General features: G+C 37.8%; 1 protein-coding gene across 2 annotated transcripts in view; it reads right to left on the minus strand.

Moving 5' to 3' along the window:
• The window catches only part of LOC149086339 (uncharacterized), a 138,940-nt gene that overhangs the window by 2,440 nt on the left and 109,144 nt on the right, over nucleotides 1-27,356 (minus strand). For both annotated transcript variants that reach the window (XM_089232386.1, XM_089232385.1), the window contains 2 exons: nucleotides 18,076-18,161; nucleotides 7,208-7,427 (listed from right to left, as the gene is read on the minus strand). In XM_089232386.1, coding sequence (XP_089088512.1) covers nucleotides 7,208-7,427; nucleotides 18,076-18,161 — 306 coding nt within the window. The remainder of the gene's footprint in view (nucleotides 1-7,207; nucleotides 7,428-18,075; nucleotides 18,162-27,356) is intronic.

The raw sequence follows: 27,356 nt of genomic DNA on the forward strand, positions 1-27,356 counted from the left end.
ACCGAATTTCGTGATTGTCTAGTTCCTTTCCTCTTGTGTTATCATTCCGTCTGATATTCATAAAATGCCCGAGATCTGAACCACAGATCGTTCGTATAGAGTGGACACACACTCTTTATGCATCACACTGTTTGTGTTTGTCGGAAAATCCTAAATATTAAATGCTTTGCTTTGACATCTCAATCATTTGAGCTCAATATCAAATTCCTTGAATTTTTCTGATTCTTCCTGTAAAATTTTTAGAAATTCCGAGTTAAATTCCACGGGTTATTCTCCAGCGTTTCTATTGTTCGGTCGTGAACTTCGAGTGCCAGCAAACATGCTCTACAATGGCCCAGTCCCTTCCTACACACACACAAGTTACGCACAGCATCTTCAGGAGACTTTTTCAAAATCTTTTAACATAGTTAAAGAGAATCTACGAAGTGCAGCAGAAACCCAAGAGTCTAATCGTTCAGCAAAGTCAGTTGATAAAAACATACAGGTTGGAGACCTCGTATATCTCTTCACTCCTAAAGTCCCACCTCATTTGTCGAAGAAGTTTTTTAAGAAAAATACAGGACCATATAAAGTGTTGGAAAAACTTTCACCAGTTAGCTTTCGTATCCAGAAAGTTGGAAATGAACAGGATACCCAGGTTGTCCATGTGGACAGATTATCTAGACCACTTCGTAAAACTCAACAAGTTCTCTTGGACTTGAATAAAAATGAAAATCGGTCCTCTGTAACACTAAACTCAGAATTGAAGCTTGAGACACAGCATACAAATGGTGCTAATTCTTTGTTAACTTTTAGAGATATGCCCTTGTTTACGAAAATTAATGTGCCTATTGTTCCTAGACATAATGTGCCTATTGTTCCTAGACATAATGTTTTTGTTGTCCGAAGACACAACAGATTTCATAATCTTCGTCCAAGTGTAGTCCGACCTGCAAGGTTCAGAGACTAATATCGTTGTCATTTGAGTTAATATGTATGTACATAAGTGTTAACGTTGCAATTTTCTTTGAGTATTTTGTTGTGACAAAAATATATTGTCTCGCACATGAAAAGTTTTTTTGTCTTCGTAGTGGTCATGTTCACACTAAGCGAGATGTGTGATTGAAAGAAATCCATTCATTTTTTTTTCTGTGTCTATGATCGAAACATAGAATTTGTCAACGTATGCTCAGGGTTGCTCTCATGAATATTTGCTCAGTAATTCTTTTTCTTTCGAACACAAAAATCAATGTAAGTGCTGTGTCTCTTAGGGAAATACTGATTGATAAGTTGCCTAAAAATCCTTTTTCAAAATGGAATGTGACCATAAAGTCTGTGTATAAAATAAAAGAAAAAATTTTTTGAGTCAAATCCTTCATAAGGATAAACGAAGCAACATTTTTTTTTCCCTGTCAAATGGACGTATGGTCAAACTACCCAAGCTCTCACCAGTGCAAACTTTCTTGAGACTTTAACATTCTTTGATCATTTGTATATCATGAAATGACATGTCTAGACAATGAAATATCATATGAGAATACACAAATCATTGAAATATTGTTATACACCTCCTTGAAATGTTTGTCACAACTCTTAAAGATTTACTTTGTTATGTTGTAAGCTGGTGTTGTGACTTTTGGTAAACAGGAATCCCTTATACAATGTTTTTCTCACTGTAACTTCGCAAGTTTCTTTAGACCCTAGGGTTTGCAGTTACCGGAAACCACCCGAGGTAAACCCCTGGCAATCCGGTTCGGGCCAGTTTGTTTGGGCAAATTCGCCATGTTCGTTTTTGTCCGGCAATAATCCGCTTCGTTCTACAGTTGAAGGTAGGGTCTTTGGCTGTGGAGCAAGGATTGGGAACCAGAGGTCGGGCTACTGCAACTCACCCAAATCCTGGTTTACAACTCATAATGGATTCCAACCAGTTCACTGAATCACAGCATTCCCTTAAAGACTGACATTGGAAAATTTTTTTTCTTCATTCTGTGTATATCATATCATAAAATTGTCAATGTAACAATTTGCATTTGCCTGACCACTGAGACAAAATCGAAGGGGAAATTGACTCACAAATGTATAATTTGTCACAATGTAACATTGAAATACATGTTTATTTTGTTTGCATAACAAATATCATTTGTTTATAATGTCAGCAATCGAATATTAATCATATGTGTTGTTGCTTGAGTATTCCAGGAAAAAAGAGAATTTTGTGATGACACGTAAACATAAGCAAGTATCAAGGCAACAGTTATTTTCCGGATATTATGCTGAGGTGAGCTCGGAAAGAAAAGTCATCACGTCTCCGCCGGGACTCGAACCCAGGCCCTCTTGCATACCGGGCAAGCATGCTACCATCTACACCACTGGAGACACATGAATCTGCCTTCCAAATTTCACGCACTGTGTCGTGAGGCGCTGAAGTAGAGGCATTAGTAGCCTCTCTTAACTTCAGGAAATGGCCCCCGGGTGGGACGGTTTAGAGAGATATAGATGGCTTTTTTCTCAGCCAGAGATATCAAGGCAACAGTTATTTTCCGGATATTATGCTGAGGTGAGCTCGGAAAGAAAAGTCATCACGTCTCCGCCGGGACTCGAACCCAGGCCCTCTTGCATACCGGGCAAGCATGCTACCATCTACACCACTGGAGACACATGAATCTGCCTTCCAAATTTCACGCACTGTGTCGTGAAGCAAGTATGTCGAGTATGATTGAGGACAATCAAAAGAATCCCTTTGTTGTATCTGTGAAACACCAGATCCCTTTTGTTGTATCTGTGAAACACCAGATCTCTTTGTTGTATCTGTCAAACACCAGATATTGTTTGTTGTATCTGTGAAACACCAGATCACTGTTGTGTATTGATGATTTCAATATTTGTATCTTGAGACGTAGTAGTTTCATTTTCATTGATGTTGTCCTTTCTTTTACGTTAGTTTCCTTTTCATGGTGTGTTGGTTTCATTTTCATGATGCATGTGTAGAGTCCGAAGCATGGACAAATTCGTTGAATCGAAGTCATATTTCGATGGTATGAGAAGCAGTATAGAGGTAACACATTGGAATAACTCAGGTGACACACTTTGTATTTTGTTCCTCTGTGTAGACATTGTCTTCATCTCCTTGTCCCCAAATGTCAGATGTGTCATGGTAACTGTTGCGATTGTTCTTCTTTTGAAACACTGCCAGGCAACTAAATCACTCAATCATTTTCTTTCTTTTCATCAAGTACTGTGTAACATCATTGAGAGTAGATCTTGACATCTGTTTTTTTTTTATATGGAGTGTTTTCTCTAAAAATTTTCCTCGCGGTAAAATTTTTTTTTCCGAAACCGTCGGTGATGTCACGGTGGGAAAAGTAGGAGACTTTCCCCCCTTTGACAAAGAAGCCTGACATATTTTCAACCCAGAATTGTCATGTCAAATAAGTGAAATTTGCTAAATGTAAATATAATTGTGTTTGTAGTGTGGAAAATATTTGAGCTTCTGTCTTTATATTATTATGGAAAGCTGAACCGAATTTCGTGATTGTCTAGTTCCTTTCCTCTTGTGTTATCATTCCGTCTGATATTCATAAAATGCCCGAGATCTGAACCACAGATCGTTCGTATAGAGTGGACACACACTCTTTATGCATCACACTGTTTGTGTTTGTCGGAAAATCCTAAATATTAAATGCTTTGCTTTGACATCTCAATCATTTGAGCTCAATATCAAATTCCTTGAATTTTTCTGATTCTTCCTGTAAAATTTTGAGAAATTCCGAGTTAAATTGAACGAGAAAATGTGTGTTCTTTTGAATAATATATTCTTTCTTTTGTGAGAGAGACACACCTAATGATCCACTGATAATCAAAGATATTATCGCCATCTTGATGAGTCAGTTTTTCTTGTTCCCACACGAACGCTTAAGTACGTGTAAAAGGAAGATAAGATTCCTTTCTTTTTTTTTCTCTTTCTCTCTCACTGTTCGTAATCTGTTGTGTATATTTTTTTTTATACTTGAAAAGCCGATTTTTCGCTTTTTGCATATTCCAAGTCGATGTTTTTTTTAAAATAAGGGAAACAAACATTTTTGTTAATCAAGAGTTAAATAATTTTGAGACCGTGTGAGTATTTCAATTTTAAAAATTTATATTTTTTTCCCCCTTTTCTCTCCACTGTTTCCAATGCTTTGAAGAAAGAAAGAAAAAAAAAGCTTGTGTTGTAAAATATTGTGATTGAGAGAAACTTTTGAAATAATGTTATATGCTTGAAATTATTCTCTGTCATCGAGAAAGTGTTGAATTTGAAATTTTTTAAGAATTTCCTTTGTTTGGATTTAAATTTTTTGGCATGTCGCGAAACAAGAATATTTATATATGATGTCGCATATCGTTGGAAAGCTAATTTTTTTCCCCACACAATGATGTTAATGTTTTTTGATTTTGATGAATATTTGTGCATTTAATCCGGAAATCTTATATTGAAAATTATTGTTGTCATTATAAACTTTGCTGAAAGCCGTTCGTTTTCTTAAATCGACCCCGTATTGAGAGAAGATGTTTTTCTTTTGGTTTCATGTTTGTGTTCGTGATACAATTGGATAAAATTTTGGATGACGCAGTTTGCGCGACGAATTAGAGGGTGCGTTTTCTCAAGCCCCGCCCATCACTCAATTTACATATTATCACTAAAAAACTTTGGAGGTGTGCAGTTCATCGGGACCAGTTGCACGAGAAAGAGTGGTCCCGCCGTTGAAGAATCCCCCCCCCCCCCCACGTAACTTGAAGATCCCCTGAAACTCAAATCCCAAGTCAAGTCACTCAAACCCCATTTAATTTAGAACTGCCAAAAGTCGTAACATTTTACTTGAAGATGTAAGCTCAAGAAAAACAGTATGAAGCATCGTCTCGTCATATCAGTTGCTCCCAACTGATCCAGGAAGGAAGGTTTACTGTCATGCCAGAAAGATGAAGCCCAGAAGCTGTCTCTTGCAGTCCAGTCCAAGGATGGTACTTCGACCACACTACCCCGAGTGGTAGTACAGATGGAGAACTTTGATGCTCCGACATCGTAAAGCATGTGCACGGACCGTTGCTTCAGCAGATACAGAGGACATTAATCGTTCAAGTGGCCGAGCAGATTCGCCCGTCTAAGGATGACATGAAATAACGAACTGTCCGTACTGAGTGTTCAAGTTAAAGAGAACTGTTCATCGAAATCCGGTTGTCAAGAATGAAGTGACCTTAATATGGGAGACAGTGAGTAAATTTTCTCTTTCAAATTTTGTTTAGTGGTTGGCAAAAAAACCAAACTGCAGCGATATTTAGTTTTTTGTGTTTTGCACCCAAATAATTTATAAATTTTCGATAAGTAAAGTAAGGTTTTCAGCATCGTTGGTTTTTTTTTTTGGTATTTTGTTTTTGGTTATATGAATTAAGAATTAAAGAACCTAAGGTGCATTTAGACCTCTGTGTGTTGACATATTATTTTTTCTTTGTGACTTAATTGTTTCGGTTAAAATGCTCTAGTACATATTTATTCAGGAGAATTACTCACCGACACACAAAGGGTTGTTGCGGACACGGTAACAACTCAAAAATGGTACCCCACTAATATGATGATCAGGCCAAAAGTTTTTTTTTCTTGGGGTACTGTCAACTTAAATAGTACTCAACAATTTTAAAGCCACAACACATCATCTAAACGTTGGTGCAGACATGCCACCTTTTGAAATCCAGAAATCCGGAGATTCTCCCGAGGGGGGAACCCCCCCCCCCACCCACACTCATATACTCGATCAAAAAAAAAGTTCATAAAAAAAAATTTCGTGAAAAAAAAATTCTAATAAATTAAGAAAAAGTTACATTCTCCCCCCCCCCCAAGTTCTGCGTTGCCCCTGAGAAGAATATAATTCCATGTCAGTCTTTCCATGCGGAATAGAAAAATCACATCTACATACTGTTCATAAAGTATAAGTGTTTCCTTTCGTGGATGCTATCAGTGACTGATAATCTTGGGTATATGAATTCTTAAAAGCTTTATATTTAGCTGTATATAGCTTAAAGTTTTATATTTTCTTTTTGAAGATGTTTAATCCGAAGAAACGATTTAAAAAAATTCAAATTACAAAGCTGCGGACGGAAAAACATGTTTACCGCACGGCTGTTAATGGAATACAATAACGATTATACAGGAATTTCGGCAACCAAGGTCATGCCCCTGATAAATGATTGCCAATAAACGCTACGAAAACAAAGTCTTTTCCAGTTGCTTAAATGCAGTCACAGAGACTTTTCTTGCGGCTGCTCGATGGAAATAACTACGGCTGTCCTCTATGGGTGTTTTCCTTAACGACGACAGTAATCATTAACAGCACGACAACGTGAAAGCTCGCGTAAAATCTAATTTTCTGCTAAAATCCGGAGAGCGGGCGGAAGGATGAAAAATCGGGAGAGTTGGCAGGTCTGTTGGTGGTTACTAATTTTTACTGTTACAATTTGAAATTAACCGATTGCTGCAAAATAACACCAAGAAATTCGCCGAGGTGTGCTAGCGATCTAAATGTGTTTCAACTTACGCACACTTATAAAGCCTGTTTCTCTACTGGCTCCACCTACACACACGTGTACGCTTACATATTTGACGTACAAGATTTGCATTTTTGTCTAGAAGCAGTGGTTTTACATTCAGTTCAGTTCTTTTCATGAAATTCGATAAAATATGCAAATTCTCATAATTTATTTCACCAGTGTATAAAGGCTACAGACAGTCATTTTGACTGCTGCTTCTTTTCAGCACAATATATTTGAACACACTAACTTTTCAAAATAAAAAATAGCAAGCATTGTCCTACATGGCTAATCTATTAATTCCAAAGAAATTTACTTTTTCTTAAGCACACAGGGCATCCAAAAAATGACTTTCCAACTTTAAATATCAAAATATAGAGGACATCTGACAAGATTATGCATGAAAAAAATATAGATAAAGCATAAAATGTTATATCATAATGAATTTGCACTATTAGGGAAAAGTACTAGAACACTAACTAAAATTCCATTCTAATTAATTTATAAAGCATACACAAATTTATTTTATCACAAAAAAATGAGTAACTTTGCCTGGTTTTAATTTACACAAAAATTGCCACGTTTTTAAGACAAATAAATCACACTGGTCGAATGGTCAAATGCGAATGGTAATTTATTTAACAAATAATACTTAATCAATTCAATTCACCTGCAAAAAATGACTCGTAACCATCATCCAACGTTGTGACAGGATTATGGTGCTCTGAATGTTCAACTGTCTGTTTCTTGCTTAAACGACTGTTGGAGTTCTCAACCATTTGTATGCTTTCTGATACAGTTTCCTGTAATCGTAAATTCTTTCCATTTGCAGAGTATATAGCAGCTACATTTGTCAACTTTACCAACAAATTATTGCACAGGAATTCAGCCTGATTAAAACAAATGGTAACACAATAAAAATAAATGCAGGACTCTCACACAAAAAATTAGAAAAAGGATGACGGGGTATAATAATGGTACAATAAAGGAAAAATCATTCAAAAAATTTCAAAATAAAATTGTTTTTTTACAGCATTCATTATTCCTGTATCCTATAATATTGACTCAAGCCAAAGGAAAATGACAGAAATGACTTGGTATCAAAAGCAATTTTTGGCCAAAAAGTGCGCTAGTAACCACTTATAACTCCATTTTCTGTCTCTCATCTCAGTATATTACATTCCTTTTTTGGAGGGGTCTTTCAAAGTCCAGAGAGTCTGTCAACTGTTTTCACAGATGCATAGCAAATTATCAGCGAAAATTGACGCAATTTGAAAAATAATTAGTGTAAGGAATGCATAAATCAAAGGAGTCAACTTTCTTTTTAGAAAAAAGATGAAAACAGCGATTGAAGAGTATCTTTTTTTGTTCTGCAGATGAGTGACAATTTGTGTACTTTGACCTCATTTTATACGTTGTCAGAAGCCTAGGTGCCGAATACTGAGGAGGGGGGCCTCAAGCTAATTCCATTTGTGTCCCCAAGAAATAAAATTGTGGGGAGAACAAATGACGTCATGGAAAAGTAAACTTTTATTGTAGTGCAACCTCAAAGTTTCTCAAGGAGAAAATTTTCTTTTTGGCACAAGATGGAGTAGAATTGAAGAATTTTAGCATTTTCGTAGCAAACACCAGAAATTGTAGCAAAATGTAACAGACATCAGAAATTGTAGCAAAATGTAACAGACATCGGAAATTGTAGCAGCATGTAGCAATTGCAGCAGATTCTCCACCCCTTATTCACTTATTAAATGTACTCAAATGGAATATAGATGTTACATCGGAAGAAAAGTATACGGTGAGATGAGGGATAGTGTTTGTTAAATTCTCAAAATTGTTCACCTCGATGAATCACAAATTGGGATTCACAATTGGTGATAGGGTAATATCACATTCCAGAAAACAGAATAATTCAAACTGACCAATGCCAAAAATTATTCAGATATTGCATTAATCAAAGACGGGAAGGTGAGGAGAGGCAAACATAATTTGATTTTATTCCACAGTTCTTCAGGAATCAAGGTACATTTCTATCATTTCACTGAGCTATTATGCAGAAAACATCACAAATAATGAAATTTATGCTGAAATATGAGAATTAAACTACAAAATTTAAAAACTTTACAAACAAGTAGTTGTTATGCACTTAAACTTCAATATCCCACTCAGATAATAATAATAAATATGATGGGTGTGTTATGCCAGCACCATTACAAATAAAAATATATTTTTTAATTGGGTTGCTGTATTTTTGAAATATATGACATCCATATGTGTTATGGGCATCTTTTTTTCAGCCACCTTGTTGGGCATTTTGCCTGTTGTGGCGTTGTATTTGTATTTATGCATGTGATTGGTTACATAAAGAGGAAAAAATCCCTAAATTTTCATTCTTTATGTCAAGTGGTGAGCATACTAAAGCACACTTCTCACGGATCTATGTACTTTTCTTTTTCCCTCCCAACGTCTGTGAAACAATCCAAGAGAGAACCGATCCTTGTCTCACGAATTATTCTTTATAAGCATCAGGGAATGGTAGCACCCCTCACTCCCTCCAGCTCTAATGACAGTAATGATGGTTGGAGCAAAAATTCAGCTCATGATACAGGTATTTTATAATAGCGCCAAATTCTGTTCATTAGCCAAAGCTCAAAAATCATAGAAAATTCATAAAAAGACGCATTGATCAGACCAGGGTTGGGTTTTTGACGTCAAAAAACAGGTTTAAACTGTTGAAAACCTAAATGAATGCTTTTTGATAATCTTTCGAACACAATAGGTATATAACATGATGAAAAACTTACTTTTTGTATAATACAATGTTTTAATTTAAACACTAATTTATTACAATAATTAAAATAAAATATTAATTATAATTAGCAATTTTGAATTTTTCAACAAAAGTCTAGAACACATAAAATATAGTTTTGTGGTTCATTTTATCTAAGCTACTGATTACCCGTGTTCAATTTGCTAAGCGGAATAGAGCTGCTTATTCAAAATATGTATGATCGGGGCATCACAGAGTTAGGTTTTAGACTTCAGAGACTATAAATCAGTATTAAAACAGTAAAAAACTTATTGTCAATGTCGTCAAATAGTTTTTTTAACCTGAGAGATATGGTAAATAAAAAGACACTTACTTTTACAGGGTTCATACAAAATTTCCTAAATAAAAATTGAGTGGCAACAGTGCTTCTCTTAGAGATAAGTCTTTCTAAGTCCATTTATGTTGATCAATTTTTTTTTTCTGCTTGTGATCGTTCTATCTATTCAAAGTTCACTTTAATATTGTGTGTATCAATCACAATTAATAATTTTTAAATGCAGATTTTAATTTTATTTTTTCATGATGAGTGATCAGCCTTGTTCAATTTGTCACCGTCGCCCTAATGCCAAATCTGCTACGGTAAAAAAAAACAAAAACTTTCACTCAAAATGTCTTGATAGTTCTGATCATCTAACCACATCGGAGGGTACCTGGTGGATGTGTTGCAAGTGCTCTAAAAGCCATTCAGAAATGTTGTCTGTCCCACCAATCACTCCGATCGGTTGCAAATTTGCATCAATCGGTTCTAATATTGAACAAGGCAATCGTGAGATCTCAAGCTATTTATTTTTTGAGTCTCAATCACACACAAATGCTCCTCGCGTTCTCCCGAATTGTGCCGCAAACGTTCTGCAACAATCACATTTGGTTTCTGAGGGCGATCTGCACATCAGATAAATAGAAAATTGGATATTATTGCTATTTTGAAGACTGACATTGACCATCTGAAATCAACTATTGTATCTATGGATTCAAAATATGACTTATTGATTGATAAACTCAGTTCCCTTGAAAGTGAAAACGGCCAGCTGACAGATAGAATTTTGCGACTTGAGGCCATCACGATGATCTTCTCGATATGAGAAACGAACAAGCGCGTTCCATCACCGACCTGCAGCAATACAGTAGACGTAATAACGTTGAGATAGTGAATGTCCCCATCAATGATAATGAAAATTTCTCCGAGATTGTGGGTCGTCTCACCCAGTGCGTGCCCCTCGATATTAGTGAGAGTGATATCGAGGCTGCTCATCGTGTTCCAACATATCGTCTGGCTGTTTATCCTCCCATCGTAGTCAAGTTTTTCTGGCAATCCCAAAGGGACAATTTTCTTGCTCAAGTTAGATCTTTACGGCCAACATAGGCAATGATCGACTTCCCAGGCGAACCCATGAAGATTTTTATCAGTGATCATCTTTGCCTTGAATGGAACAAACTTCTCGCAGCTGCCAGAAAGTTCAAACGCGATCACTCCTGGAATTACCTGTGGACTACAAACGGCGTAATTAAGCTACGAAAAGACGATTAATCTCAAATCATAATTGTGGATGATCTCGACACGTTGAAGAACATTTAGTGTTAGTGGCATGGTGGTTCCCCAAATTTTTCAGTCCATTCCAGACTGTGAGTACTACAGTCGGCCCCCCGTATTCGCGGTTTCCGTATTCATGGTTTTTTTCCTTCATTGGAATTCTTTTTTTTTTTTTTGAAAACACTCAGAAATCATCACTCACGTGTTTTGTTTATGAAATTTGAGTTGTGCGTGTTTATGATGGCTCATTTTTCAAGTGCTACTGTATGTTGTTTTGTGCAAATGCATATGGGTACATGATAAAGCCCACAGTAGTTTTCAAATCTGCGAATCCGCGAGCATTAAAGAGAAAGGATGTCAAAGCTCCCAGCATTTTGGATGAACAATAAAAGGTCTTGGACTATGAAAGCACTTTTCCTGGATTGGTTTAAACGGTGTTTCGTTCCGAAAGTCCAGGAGGTACATTGAGAGTGAAGACATGTCATTCAAAGTTCTTTTGATACTGGATAATGCTCCTGGACAATAAGATGTCAATACGTTCAAAGCTGATGGTGTGGAAGTCCTTTATATGCCTCCTAATCAGCATCTATCACTCAGCCCCTTGATCAGGGGGTAAAGCAAACATTAAAGGCTCACTATACACGCCACTCAATGGAGATGATTGTGCATGCAATAGAAGATGCAAATGCATAAAATATCTTGAAGGTATGGAAGAATTACACCATCACTAATGCCATTACTGTCATAAATAGAGCCGTGGCAGCTCTTAAGTAGAAGACAAGTTCACAGATGCCTTTATGGTACGTCTTTCACATGCATAAAAATTAGTAGAGGAAGCCTTGTGAACATATTCCGACATACTTGATATGAAGAAGAAGAAACATCAAACAAAATCACAATGTCCTTTCAGAAAGCATCACCAACAACCACATATGAACCACATAAAAACCAAAAGTATGTTATTTCAACAAATTAACAAGTTGATTCTTCTTGTTGTCCAACCAGTTTCCATAAATAATTTTGAAATTCAATACGATTCTTAAGTAACATTCCTGGGTGTAGTTTTCAATTCTCACTTAAAATGGGATGACCGTATACATACCACTCGTATTAAACGGAGACAGGCAACGGGTGTCATTGCCAAGTTATCTGCTATCATTCCGTTAAAAATTAAACTTTTACTGTACAACACTCTTATACTTCTCATACTCATTTACTGTCACTTGATTTGGGGTCATACATCGTTCGAAAACCTGAGTAATCTAGCCACCATCCAGAGACGCTTCCTGAGAACAATTTCGCATCATTCCCCCTCCCATAATACTAAGATCCTTCCTGTTCATATAATCCAAGATTATCTTCTTCCAATTTTTATGTTCAAGGCAATTAAACTACATATATACTCAGATATTATACAACTGACTTCGATTAACCATGAATATAATAGTAGTCGTAATGTTCTTTACCCTGCTGCGGCTCAATGTGCTTTTCAACAATACAAATACTACGAGCCCAGGATGCTGGAATATGCTACCTGCTGCTTTGAGAGAAATCAATAGCCTACGCATGTTTAAGACCCGTCTAAAAATCTATTTAAACACAACAGCCATCAGAGATGTAGTATATTTCCTTCTTTTTCCTTATTATAATAGCATCAATCTATGTTGTTTTTTTTCTGACTTTTTCATTTTGTTGTTCTGATTTTGCTAACCCTCCCAATCGACCACGGAGCTCGTCAGGGCATTTCTATGCCCTTTTCTTCATGGTTCGACTGTACATGTTCAGTTTTTTTTCTGTTATATTGTTCAATGTTCTCACCTGTATCCACAATCATACATGTTCTATAATGCACTGTAATATTTTCATGTACGGAAATAAATTGAAATTGAGTTTTTAAGGACTTTTTAACGGATCAACCAAGACCAGTTGGACAAGAGTGAAGCAGAGTTCATAAAAAAACTTCCTAAATAGAAATTAAGGAGTTTTTAAGGATTTTCCAAGCAATTTTTAAGGAGTCATGGCAAACTTCATAACTTAAAGTTTTACAGCTAAAAAAGGGGGCGGGGCACATATGCAAATTTATTTTTAACATTTGCCAAATAAATTTTCCCTTTCCTCAAAAATATAGACGTAGAAGTGGTTCAGAAATTGCAACTTTTGGTTTGTTACCCAGCATTATAAGAATTCATAAAATAATCAATCCACATACAGAGATAATCCATACTTTTCTGTCGTCACCAAAGTGTTCTAAAACCTTCAAGTTTCAGTCAAAAATATGACTCGTAACAGAATATTACTCAATAATTCTAAGTGATATTCATTCATTCAATTATTCAAAATAAAAAACTAAAGCTGACAAACATTTTTTTTTTACAAAATTATTTATATTTGCAGCAACTCTTTATTCACCACTTGCTTAAAGTGGATCAACACATACACAAATTCTTTAAAATTAAGTTTTTCAATTATTTTGGCATGGTTCCTGCTGCCTTCTTGTTTTTCAGTTATGCTCAAAAAAAAAAATTGTTGCAAAATGGGAGCAAATTTCAGGACATTCAACATGTTTGGCAATTTAGCACTCATTATTTGGCGACATTAGCCATTTAACACTCGTTATTCAGCAAAATTCATAAATTAGCACCCATAATTCGGTGGACTAGCTCTTTTTATTCATGAAATGAATTTTTTTCTCACGAAACATTGGAATTTGATGCAATGACAATCGACCATAGTAATTTCAGCTGCTTGCAGTGGCGACTTTTTTTTTCTTATTTGAAAACGGAAACCGTGGTCAGTGGTTGAGAAACACTGGACTAGAGTAAACCTTCTTCAGCTGCACAATCAAGGGTATGATCAGGGTTTCATGATGAAAAGCCAGATGAGAGGCCGATAATTTGATAAGGAGCTGCGGTTACCACAATCCAATTTTCGGGGACAAAATCGAGAGCTGGAACTTACTGAGAAAATCCCATAGCTGCCAACTTTTGAAAATAAAAATTCGGGAGATTTTCAAGCGAACCCATATTTTATGCTAAAAACACTCCCTAATAAATCCGAAAGGGATTTTCCACACATAAAAGTTAAAGCGTAGGGAATAAAATCCCTACGCAAAAACAAGTGAAATTTGAGGCCAAAACTTCAAAATGGTGATCTAAAAAAAATAAATATTTTGTTCAATCAGAAACGCTGTGAACAAACATTCTGCGTGAATGACACCAAAATCATCGGAAGATGAAAAGAAAAAAAGCGTCAATTTTTGAAGAACACTGAGTTTTTTTGCAACACTTGCTTTTTTTTTTAATTATTTCACAAGAGTGATGATGGCACTCTTTCCATGACCTATGTATATGTCCGTAACACAACTTGTACAAAAAGGAAAAGTCTGCCCTTTTCTGGAACGTTTGATGAAAGAAAATTCATCGGAATAAGTATCTTTAAAATTGATTAAATATGTTTTTGCTTATCAATATTCATGTTTTGTTATATCGCACATACGTAACTTCAACAAAAGAAATTTTGACCTTATGCGCATCACTATAATCTTCAATTATTATCCAGGACTATTGGCTGCTAAGCTATTTCCCTGCATGACAAGACAAACAACTTTGTTACCATCAGAGGGTTTGTAAAATGGGGAATTTCCCCATTTATTTACGACGTTTGGCATCATTTTGAAAGGAGAAAAAAAAAGGCTTCATGCCCCACAAGAAATTTCTTAGGGATTGTTTTCATAAGCGGGGATTTTTTTAAATGAAGTAGAGAATTTTTAGGGACAATTAGGAATTTTTTGTGATTTTGTAAAAATTTGGGTGATTTAAGAACTTTTCGGGAGGTCGAGGGATGAAGCTAAAAGTCAGGAGATTCCCGGAAAATTCAGGAGACTTGGCAGCTATGAAATCCAATACCATCTAAATTAAATTTCAATCCTCCAAATTTTGTAGAGGGCTGAAAATACTCGTTTAAATTTTGCATTTTTTTTTTCATAAAATAAAATACAGCTTGAAAAAATAAAAAATTTTAAATTATAATATTAATAATTTCTTTTTAAAATTCAAATACTCCTTATAATTTGGGGGCGGAGTGAAATTATTTTCTCAGATAATTCTAAGTGCGACTATGGAAGATGCGAGGAAGGGGTGGTGCTGAAGTATGAAGGAATAAAACATGCTCTGGGATAGAATCGTTATGTGGCACGCGAAAACAAATTTTTTTGTGCCCTTTTCTGAAAGTGGGAATTTAATGCACTGAGCGTGTCATCATACATACCGTAGAGGAGAAATATAAGCATTTCTCTATTTCTCCTCTATGAGGTACATACAAGGCAGGTATAAAAGTATAGTAAAACCTCGATAAGTCGTCACCTCAAGTTACCGAAAAATTATGACGGCTTAACCGGAGTTTCGTCAGTTTTAATGTGCGATGTTATGAAAATCGTATAAATTTAAAGTAATATGACATTTATTAAAGTATGAATCAAAATAACAATATTAATAAAATTTATAGATTGCAAAAGAAAAAATAATAGCAATTTTTTACCTTTTTTTTTTATCTCTTATGATTTAACTTATTGTGATAAAATGTACTGGGGTGCACTTTGATTTATACTAGTAATTTTTAATTTAGACTAACAGAGCAACTGTTTGAATAAGTAGCTCTTCTTCATAACAGAACTCTCTATTGCACATTAATTTTACATGTACATCAAATTTAATTTTAGTGTTTGAATTCTTCACCAGTAGTTCATGATGCAACTACAAAGTAATGTTGAACACTTTTGACTTTGTGGAGGGGGCCCTGGGCAGGGAAAAGTAAACAGAAGACCTCAACTTGGGAAAGAATGTCTAATTTCTTTCAACAAAGATATTTTGTTTAAATTTCAAGCCCTAAATTGGCAGAGCCCATGCTTTCTATGAGTATTTATCATCCGTGCCCGTTGCACTTTGACTTTAACTTTATTCATTTGATTCTTCGATTTACATAATTTTTGATTTCCTTGCACTATGTAATCTTTGACATATCAATATATTTTGGTTTTGCCGGAGATGCCCTGGTCCCGCCCCTTGGGGGGGAGGAAGCAAAGTGCTTGCGTTGCTTCTTGCGACAGAGCTTGGGTGTCTCACGGTTTATCCAGTTTCTCCAATGGAGCCCATGCAGAAATGAGATCTAGCTTGAACAGTCCCCAACGTTCCAAAAACCTTAGTCGGCAAATGAACTTCCCAAGCGTAACTTTCGCTACTTAAACTGTTCCGTTTGGGTTTATAGGATTTTATGGTGACTTTTAAGCATATGGCAATGCTGTTAACAAGCTTTTTTTTTAATGGGAGCCATAAAAATAGTCTGTTCCTCTTTCTCAAACTTTTTCATAGTGACGACTAAACCAAAATTAGCGACGAGTAAACGAGGGTTTAATAACATTGTGGTCTATGAGAGCTGGAAAGATCTGAAGAAAAATGACGACTTAACCGGAGTGATGACTTAACAAGGTTTTACTGTATTTCATGGAGTTTCCAAGTACACACAAAAAAAATGTTGACACAGAGGTTCCCACCACTGGTAGTAGCATCATTTTCTGGCAGGAATGATAGAACTTAGATAACTTCTTTATTTCAATTTCATTGTCAATTTTTCGACAGCACAACAATTTTCTTTTCCCATTTTTGCAACATATCAAAAGCGGGTGTGGCCACTGTAGTCACTGGTCTAATCAGGTGTTGTTATCTCTTAGCTGCGCTGGTCGTCGGCAGAGCTGTTCCCACCCGCTACAAAGGTGGCCTTGAAATCCTCATAAAGAAATATTACCCCCCACACCTTGTTTTCTTTTTCCTTTTTTTTTCAGGGACCTCCTTTCAGCATCAAGTACTATTCAACATCAACCATTCATCAACCTTAGCAGGAAATATTCCAGGATGGGGTAAAAGTCATGACTTTTTTTAGAAACAGCTGGAAGGATTTTAAGGAGTTTTTAAGGGCTATTAAAAAGGAAATGAAAAGTAATTACTTTTTAAGGAGTTTTTAAGCACCATACGAACCCTGTTTATGTATATTAAAGGGTTTTATATTCTGAATTATAATTACTGAGAATCTATTTTGATATTTTAAATTATATGATCTCCTCAAAATTTTATTCCATGTAAACATTCTCACACAGAATCTGTAAACACCCTAATTAAACTCATTTATTTTCATCTAAAAATTTCTCAGAGCTCTCAGGGTGTATAAATTCACAGAGTTTTAAAGAATACTCTCAACCAAAGCAAAGCTGACAGGACTTGATACGGAAAGCATTTGTTTTGCACATTTAAATACAGCTCCAATTTGAAAACCACTGCATTGTAAATGCTAGTAAATATACCAAATCATAGTGCAAAAATAAGCAAACTAAGTGCAAGTAAGAATAACTAAGTTTGACTAAGATAAGTTACAGGATTTTCTTAAGCTTTATGTACAAGCTAGCATTGCCAAATTAAATGACATTTTAGTTCTACAGTTTAGTATTTTGATCGCTAGATATATTTCAATTTTATGCACAATAAGAGAATCTCAGTGATTATCTAGATCAGCGGTTCTCAACCAGTGCTCCACGGAGCCCTTGGGACTCCTTGTGCACTCTCCAGGGGCTCTGCGGCCGCTCGAGCAAAATAAAAAAAAACAGTGAGATTAAAAAAATAATAATTATAAATATTTTCAAATAGTAAAAATAAATAATGCTATGCTTTATTCAAGTTGTATATTTTATAAGAAATAAACCATATATATATTTTTGTCCAAAATAATTCTGTAGAGAGTAGAAAATTATTTTAGAATCACATTAAATATTTATTCTTTGTATAACATAGTCACTTTAAACATTACATGCAATTACATGTGCATTTCCATTGAGAATTTTTATACTAAAAAGCAATATTTGAGGTTTTGACAGTTTTTGACGTGACAGTTTAAACCGTCAAAATCCTTCCAGCTCTGCATCAGTCTATCACTGCATATTTTTTATTCATAAAATGATTTGTGACTAAATAGAAAATTAGTATATGAGGGGGAAAAACAAAATCTTAAAATCTGATTTCCAAGTTGGTTTTTACACATATATAGATTTTCTGATAAAAAAAACTACCTTCTAAAAACAAAGAATAATATCACAATAATATTTAACATTAAAAAAAAAAATCAAACCACCACCTACTTTCATTAAAATCAAAGCAGAGAATGGTATCAAGTATTCCTTATACTTTTCAATAACATCAACATAAACATACCCTGGAATTTCTCCTAAAAAGAAAAAAATTGAGAAATTTTATGGAACACATATGATAAAAAAGAGGTGCCGCAGACGATCTATAGCGTGTCAAATACCCGGAATTTCTGAAAAGGATAAATATTTTGTTATTGAAGAATATGATGATGAAATATCTAGTTGCATCCCTGAATGAGAGGTCCTATACCAAATTTTCTAATCCCTGAGTATTTTCCCCGTGGGCTACATATCAGGAAATTTTGGCATCTTCTGGCTATCTACCGGGATTCAAACACTGTGTAAATTCACTTCTTTCCTACAAGATCGCAAATGCATATTTTTTGAAATATCGTAAATAACGAACGGCCGATCAAATTTTAAAAACATTTCCAGTGATGTTTTGACCGAATTTAAGATTATCAGTTTCATTTGCTCGAATGTAACCTACGAGCTTTATTGGTTGAATTTTTTGTGTTTTATACAAGGTATTTTATCAAACTTTTATAGTGTAATACCGGCCATAAACACTCTGGGTAACGCCAAATCTATCACACGTCATTGTCATCGCTTTGTGTGCTCATATACTTCACCTTCAATAGCCCAAATTACATGTTTATTTCTACACATCTTGCAGTACATGTCTTGCGTCTCGTTTTGTCCTGTACATGTTTGTCTTCAGTGTCCAACCCCTCATTGTGGGCCCCGCTCCGGCGGGGAGGGGTCCTCCCGGATGGGGCATTGCTTCTTGCGTATGCTCCATCCGGGACGCTGTCTACCTGCGTGTTTGCCGTGCGTGGAGACCCGTAAGGCTGGAGATGGGGATCCTGGTTAGCCTGATGCGCTAGCTCGGATTCAGCCGAAACGGGAGGCCTGGATTAGCCCCGTCCAGGTCAATCGGCTGTGGTCGCCTCGGTGGCTGAAGGGGTTACACTACTGGGCAGGTAGAGGGGCCGGGCCTGCCGGACGTCGTTGAGGTTTGTTGGTGCTGCTTCACGACGATCTTGGATCTTGAACGCGTCTGCTCGCCTGCTTTGGTGGTGTATAGCTCTCACCTAACCTGACGTTGCTACTAACCTTCACCGGTTACGTGGGCGCGTCCCCTCGTAGGGCTCCATGGTGGGCATGGTGGGTGAGAGTGGAACAATACCCATTCAAATATGGGAAAAACAAAAAATGCACCAAAACGTCAAAGAACTGCACTTAGTGAAACAATTGTCTCAGAAACCGCTTCTTCAAATCTGTCATCTGTCTCATTCTTCTTCTTGCATAGCTCTGATATCAATAAACAGCTGTCAAAAGTATCACCATTCCTGATTGATAAAGCTCTCTATGGCGCAGTTGGAACTCTGAAATCAGTGAAGGCTCTCCGTTCAGGAGACCTTCTCGTCGAAACTAACACTCCCAAACAAGCCGAACTCATTCAAAAGCTCACATCTCTCGGGGACATTCCCATAACAATCAAAATCCACCCCACGCTGAATTATTCACGTGGTGTCATCTCAGACCCTAACTTAATTAACATGGATGAAGATGAACTAACCCAGGAGCTAGCGTCTCAAGGCGTAACATCTGCCAAACATATCATGAGCCGCAAAGATGGCAATCTTGCTCCATCACGTAATATAATCCTGACATTTTCATCCCCAACATTGCCGAAAGATGTCAAAATCGGTTACTATAACCTCCATATCCGGCCATACATACCTAACCCTGTAAGATGTTTCAGCTGCCAAAAATTCGGTCACTCACGAATGGCGTGCCGTGGTCAACCCACCTGCGCAAAGTGCGGTGAGAGGGACCACATTTCGGACAGCTGCACTAATTCACCATTCAAGTGCGTCAATTGCGGTGGCGACCACCCCGCATTTGACAGGAAATGTCCGAAATGGAATGAAGAAAAAGAGATCCAGAAGATCAAGGTTCTCAATAACATCTCATATATTGAAGCACGCCGTCGTGTAATCCCTAACCAAACTCCAATAGCTGGTACATCATACTCTAATATGGTAACAAATCCATCAACAGCTAATAAGACTAACAATGTCACGAAAGCATCTATAACAACTCAGACCGAACCCATAGCTGATACATCCACTCAAACATCATCTAACCAACCATGTAATAGTTGTGGCTGCTGTTGCTCTGCTGGAATACGGAAGGAGTCCACCACCTCCGAAGAAGCAGGAAAAGCAACAGCGAACACATTCAAAGTAACTACAGCTACTAAACCAAAATTCAATAGTGGAAATAAATCTAAAATTAAACTATTCAAGACCGGATATTCAAGAAAAGCCATTCAGAGAGCAAAGAAGAACCCTACATTACAAAACATGTCACTTCTTGATGACAAATCAATTGGTGACATGGATCTCGATAATCCTACAGAATCCGGTACTACTCGCCGGAAATTGGACCGAAATAAGTTCAAAGACCTTGAACCGTCTACATCTATTTGAAATTTATGGCCAACATTATTCAATGGAACATTCGTGGTCTTAGATCCAATTACGAAGATCTCAAGGATTTGATCAATCGCTATCATCCTGTTTGCGTGGCACTCCAGGAAACTTTTACGAAGCCCTCGGAGACATGGAACATCAGGCAACATTCCCTGTTTCGTATTGATTACGATGACGGGAGTAGGGCTTGCCGCGGTGTTGTTCTGCTGGTTCCACATCATGTGTCGTCGCGCGTTTTAATGCTGCGCACGAACCTGCAAGCCATCGCGGTGGAAATCTCTACAGGCCTAAGAATTACCATCTGTTCCATTTATTTGCCACCAAATGACACCATCTTACAGAGAGATCTAGAACAACTGATTGATCAATTACCACCACCATATTTTCTTCTTGGAGACTTCAATGCACATAACATAATATGGGGTTCTAACAGCAACACCCCTCGTGGGGAAATGGTTGAACGTCTATTAGACGACATGAACCTCGCCATCATGAATGATGGCAGTTTCACTCATTTCCATGCCCCGAACAATAGTTTCACTGCAATAGATTTATCGTTATGCTCACCTTCACTCTTGCCCAACTGGTCCTGGTCGGTTGATCCGGACCTCCACGGGAGCAATCATTTTCCTCTAGTGGTTAAGTGCCTTGATCGAAGCCATAGCATACCTGAGGGTCCTCCTCGGTGGAAGCTTGTGGCCGCCCGATGGGCAGACTTCACGGTCAAGGCAGAAATCACGGAGGATATGGTTTCGCAACCCGACGTCGACCATTGTGTCGACCTTGTGACCAGTTGTATCATCTCTGCAGCAAATGAAACAATACCTAAAGTCTCCTCGAAACTTCCTAAATTTCCTAAACCTTGGTGGAACCACGAATGTAGTCTTACGATTAAAGCACAAAAGAAAGCATGGAGTAGGTTCCGGCGGTATCCTACCCATGATAATAAGTTGGCATTTTTAAAAGCAAAGGCGATAGCAAGAAGAACCAGGCGCCAGGCTCAACGCGAGTCCTGGCAAAAGTTTACGACGGGAATCAATTCATCAACTTCATCCAAAATCATTTGGGACCGGATCCGAAAAATCAATGGTCATTATCAGTCTCATCCCATCACCACTTTAAATACCAATGGCACTATCATCAGCGATGTGAGGGATATTGCGGACACTATCGCCGCCCATTTCGCCGCTGTTTCCAGTGATGCGAACTATCCCCCATCGTTTCATCCCATTAAATCATCAGCCGAACGTACATCGTACACCTTCCGGCCTTTTACACCGGAGGGGTACAATTCATTGTTCACCCTTCATGAATTGACGACGGCCTTGCAGCGAAGTCCTGACTCAGCTGTAGGGCCCGATGCCATTCATTATTCCATGATTCGGCATCTCTCACCAGAATCACTCTCACATTTACTCATATTATTTAATCGGATCTGGGTCAGTCATTCATTTCCTGACACCTGGCGAGCAGCCATTGTTCTTGCATTCCCGAAGCCTGGCAAAAATCCTCAGCAACCTAACAGTTACCGACCTATTGCTTTGACCAGTTGTCTATGTAAGCTCATGGAACGTATGGTCAACTATCGCCTTATGCACTACCTTGAGGTTAACAATATTTTATCTAAACATCAAAGCGGCTTTAGACGGTTCAGGTCCACAACATGCAATATGTTACGCCTTGAGACATCAATAAGACAAGCATTTGTGAAGAGGGAGCATATGCTAGCCATATTTTTCGATATAGAAAAGGCCTACGATCGTACTTGGAGGCACGGAATTCTCTCCGACCTCTATAATTGCGGCTTGCGGGGCAACTTGCCCATTTTCATTAAGAACTTTCTCGCTCGCCGCATCTTCCAGGTACGGATCGGAAGCACATTATCAGCTCCCCAAATTCAAGAACAAGGTGTACCTCAAGGTAGCATTTTAAGTGTTACACTTTTTATTTTAAGACTCAACGGGGTGTTGAACCAACTCCCGTTGTCTGTCACTGGCGCACTTTACGTGGATGATCTCTTGATATCATATCAATCAGTGAATATGAGGACAGCCGAGAGACAATTGCAAACCGCACTCAACAAGATCAGCAAGTGGGCACATAATAACGGCTTCTCATTCTCCGCTGACAAAACTGTCGCTATGCACTTTTGTCGGCGTCGAGACCTACATGATGACCCACAATTGTTTCTAAACAATAGTATAATACCAATAGTAGAAAATACAAAAGTCCTCGGCATCACATTCGATAAAAAACTTACTTTCAAACCTCATATTGCACAATTGAGAGCTCGTTGCATGAAGACGATGAACCTCTTGAAGGTCATCTCGTCTACATCATGGGGAGCAGACCGTAAGTCACTCATTCACTTGTATAAAGCTCTAATAAGATCAAAGCTTGACTACGGCTCCATTGTATACGGGTCAGCACCTCGGAGTTATCTGAGTGTGCTCGACCCAATTCATCATCTCGCTCTCCGCATTTGCTCTGGAGCTTTCCGAACTTCTCCCATGGAAAGCCTCTATGTCGAATGCAACGAGCCATCACTGACATCAAGACGCCAGCAACTTTCCTTGAAATATTATTTCAAAATGAAGTCTTTACCAGGTCATCCACTTCATCGTGTCATTTTTAATCCCTCATTTCATAGACTATTTGCTGCTCGCCCTTCATGTGTTCCATCTTACGGTCTTCGTATGAGAGCACTTGTGGAAGAACTAGAATTAGACATCAGTCGTGTGGCCCCAGTTGCTTGGCAACTGGCACCATGGGAGCAGTCTCTGCCAGATGTCTCTCTTTCATTATCATTATACCCTAGAGCCACCACAGCAGATGTCATATATCGACAGATATTCTTTAGGCACAGGGGTAGGTACAACAGGTACTTTCCCATATATACCGACGGCTCCAAGAGCCCTGGCCATGTCGGTTGTGCCTACATCTGCTGTGAGGAGACATCTTTCAAACTTCCAGACACATTCACTATATATTCGGCAGAACTGTACGCAATCCTTCAGGCTCTACGTCATATACGACGCAAACGCCACCGACGATGCATCATCTATAGCGACTCTCTCAGCGCATTACAAGCACTGTGTTCCTGTACGTTTCACATTCATCCATTTATTCATGCCATTTTTCATGAACTGCATCACCTCATTCATCACGGTACCACAGTAAAATTTTACTGGGTACCAAGTCATGTAGGAATACCGGACAACGAAACAGCAGACAACGCAGCTCGAACAACAACTAACATTGATAATAGCCTTTTGGTACCTGCCAGTGACCACTTCTCAATCCTCCGGGAAGTGATGCATCGCCGCTGGCAGGAGCACTGGAACAATCAAGTAAATAATAAACTGCATGCCATCAAGCCCACACTTGGCCATTGGCGTTCGAGCTGCAGAACTAACCGAAAGGAGGAAGTTCTGCTTGCCCGGTTACGCATAGGACACAGTCGCCTGACACAATCATATTTATTAGTACGAGAGAGTCAACCAGAGTGCCCTCATTGTCAAAGTCCATTGACCATTGTTCATGCTTTTACTTGTTCACATCATCGTCATCATTTCACGACCGCTTTTGGTCAGAGTCATCTTTCACATCATGACATTTTAAATGACAATAGCGATGCATCTCGCATTTTTAAATTCATCAAAGCCATTGGTTTACATGACAAATTATAGATTTTTACAATTCATGTCATTGTTTTACGTTTCATGTTCCTTTTTATATGTTTTAGTTTTTTGACACGACAAAAGGACATTTTTCTTATTTTTGTGTCATGTTCTGGCGCAGTTTGGCCAAATTGGTCCTTGCGCCAAAAAATTCAAAATCCAATCCAATCCAATCCAACCGGCCATAAACACTTAAAAATAATTTTAAATCAACAGATAGTATAAGAGAGAATGTACTTTTTTCCATATTTTGATTCTCTAAGAGAATATTTAAACATATTTTTAATCCTCTCAAGGGGAGGGGCACAAGGCCACATGTCCTCCTCGGAATTTAAAAACTGCGATTGTGCAGCGATAATCAGCTGAATATAATTTTCTAAGGTTTTCCTATTTAGATTTGGCCAGTCCTTTCAAAAAAGATCTGTTCTTATGATGATTGGATTTTTGATTTATTGGTGCAAGGACCAATTAGGTCAAACTGCAGCAAAACAATTGACCAATTAAATGTATTCTTGTCGTGTCAAGAAAGTAAAACCATGCATGACAAAACAAAACTTAAAACGTAAAACAGTGGTGTAGATTGTATAAAACAATATTTTGTTATAAAAACCAATAGCTTTGATGAATTTAAAAACGCAAGATGCATCGCAATGGTAATTTAAAATTGTTGCAAAGTGAAAGATGACTATGACCAAAAGCGGTCGTAGACAAGTAAAAGGGATAGCATGATGATCCCACAGACCTGAAACAGAACTATGTATACATTAAATTTCAAATTAACACATTAGCGATTTGGAAGACAAATGGCACCCATCTACTGAACACCAGACACTCACATCACTGGAAGCACAAGCAAACTGTTAGTTTTCACCAATACTAATCTGACATAGCTCCCATATTCAGGTGTGAAATATGTGGCAGTTAAATAATGGTAGATCAGACTTGTAGACCATCAGAATCATTTGTTTTAAATTCAATCAGAAGATATTATTAAAGGATTTTCGAAATGGGAAATCAATCAGAAAAGAATTTTTAGATTGATTTATTAGTAAAAATATATTTATATATTAACTAAATTGTATTTGTTTTAGATTTTTTACATGTGTTAAATTCTCAGTGTTAATGGGCTTTCTTTCAAGTTTTTTCTACTAGTAGATAATGAAAGTAAAAACTTAGTTCTAAGCTGGTAAAATGACCATTTTTTCAATGACCCTTTGGATCGAACATGTTTTTGAAAATACACTGCTGGCCATTGTAAATTTCTACTCTCCAATTATAAGAGTTATGGCAACGAAAAACAGGTTGAATTATAGCAAATGTTCTGATTAATGATCTCTGCTATCAAGTTTCAAAAATCGCTCACCCCTATCATGTCCAGGCGGTCCTTAAATATATTTTAGCTTGAAAACCATTGAAGTTTATATCCGGAGTTTGTGTAATCACACCATCCACTTCAAACTAATTGGAATGTTTGAATGATCTTCATACTGTTTTAAAGCTGACATTCCCGCCGACAAATCAAATGAAAAATTTACACTGATCATCACTGAAAAATTTGAGTCATTTATAGCGGAAGATGGTAACCGTCGCCCGTTGATCGCGACTGCACCGATATAGCACGTGTGGCATTAACAATATCCAAATTTCTTTCCTACATCACACCACCACATAAATCCACATATGCACCTTTACTCCTAGACTTAATAAACAGTAATTACGCATTTACTGCCTGCCATAACCTAACAATCACGTTTTAAAACAAAATTTTTAACGGAGCACGTTCTTTTGCAACAATAAATTGGATATCTTTTTTGATAATACACTGCTGGCCACCGTAAATGCAACACCCTGAAGGAAGCATGCAAATAATATGAAATTTACAACATGCATTAGCGGAGGTGAGATATGCAAATGATTAGAATTTCAGCGCAGACGCACATCACGCGCGCCTGTGGCGCCACTTCAAAGCGCTATTTAAGGCTTGGAGATTTCGACGATTTGAAGTACGGCAATTGTGTTTTTCTTGTGGTTTTTTCAAAAAAACGATCAATTATGCCTCGTAGAAAACAGCGATCATCTTTTGATCAAGTATCCAAGTTCGACAGAGGAAGGATAGTGGCCTACCGAGATTGTGGATTATCTTTCAGGGAAATCGGTAGTCGTGTTGGACGAAACCAAACAACTGTAATGCGGATATGTGATCGTTGGATGCAGGAGGGTACGACGCACCGACGTGTTCGATCGCATCCACCTCAGTGCACCACTTCACGTGATGACAGGCGTATTGTGCGTATGGCAGTGACGGATCGCTCAGCCACATCACGAACCATAGCACAGCACATTCAGTCTGTACCGCATCATCCAGTGTCTGCGCGTGCAACGTCCCTTATGGGAGTTGCTTGCCCGGTTCGAAATATCCAGCAATAAAGTGGCAAACGACAAGTGGAAAATGATTAGAAACAAACTTTCGCATGAAATATTATTTATTCAAATTAATTATATGGGTTAGTTAATTTTAACAATGGATTAGTATATCTTGGAGCCCTCTATTTGACGTTAACAGTAAAGATACTGGCTCACCAATTGATGATCAACAACAGTCAACTTGTGCAGTGATCGGACATCCGATGTTGTTAGCCTTTCCGTAAATACCAGAGGAGTTTTCTCAGTTGAGAACCGGAACACCTTGATCAGTTCCTGGGGGCCTCTCGGTTGAGGGCCGGACCACCTTGCTCAGCTCCGGGGACCTCTTGGTTGAGGGCCGGACCACCTTGATCAGCTCCAGGGGGCCTCTTGGTTGAGGGCCGGACCACCTTGATCAGCTCCAGGGGGCCTCTCGGTTGAGGGCCGAACCACCTTGATCAGCTCCGGGGGGCCTCTCGGTTGAGGGCCGGACCACCTCGATCAGCAATGAAGAACTTTGACTGTGAAGATTGTTTTATATTTTGATTCCGGACCTGCCGGAAAACGGATTCAAATAATGTAGATTATTGCATTTTAACAATTCAGCCTAAGGCCAATAGATACGGTAGCAAGACGGTGAACCGTCCTACTAGAGGGCTTCAGTTGAACAGAACAAGATTAGACGAAC

Source organism: Pholcus phalangioides, unplaced genomic scaffold (assembly GCF_987345545.1).
Source record: "Pholcus phalangioides strain wild (caught in Gottingen) unplaced genomic scaffold, Ppha-v1.0 ptg000005l_1, whole genome shotgun sequence".
NCBI classification, from domain to species: Eukaryota; Metazoa; Arthropoda; class Arachnida; order Araneae; family Pholcidae; genus Pholcus; species Pholcus phalangioides.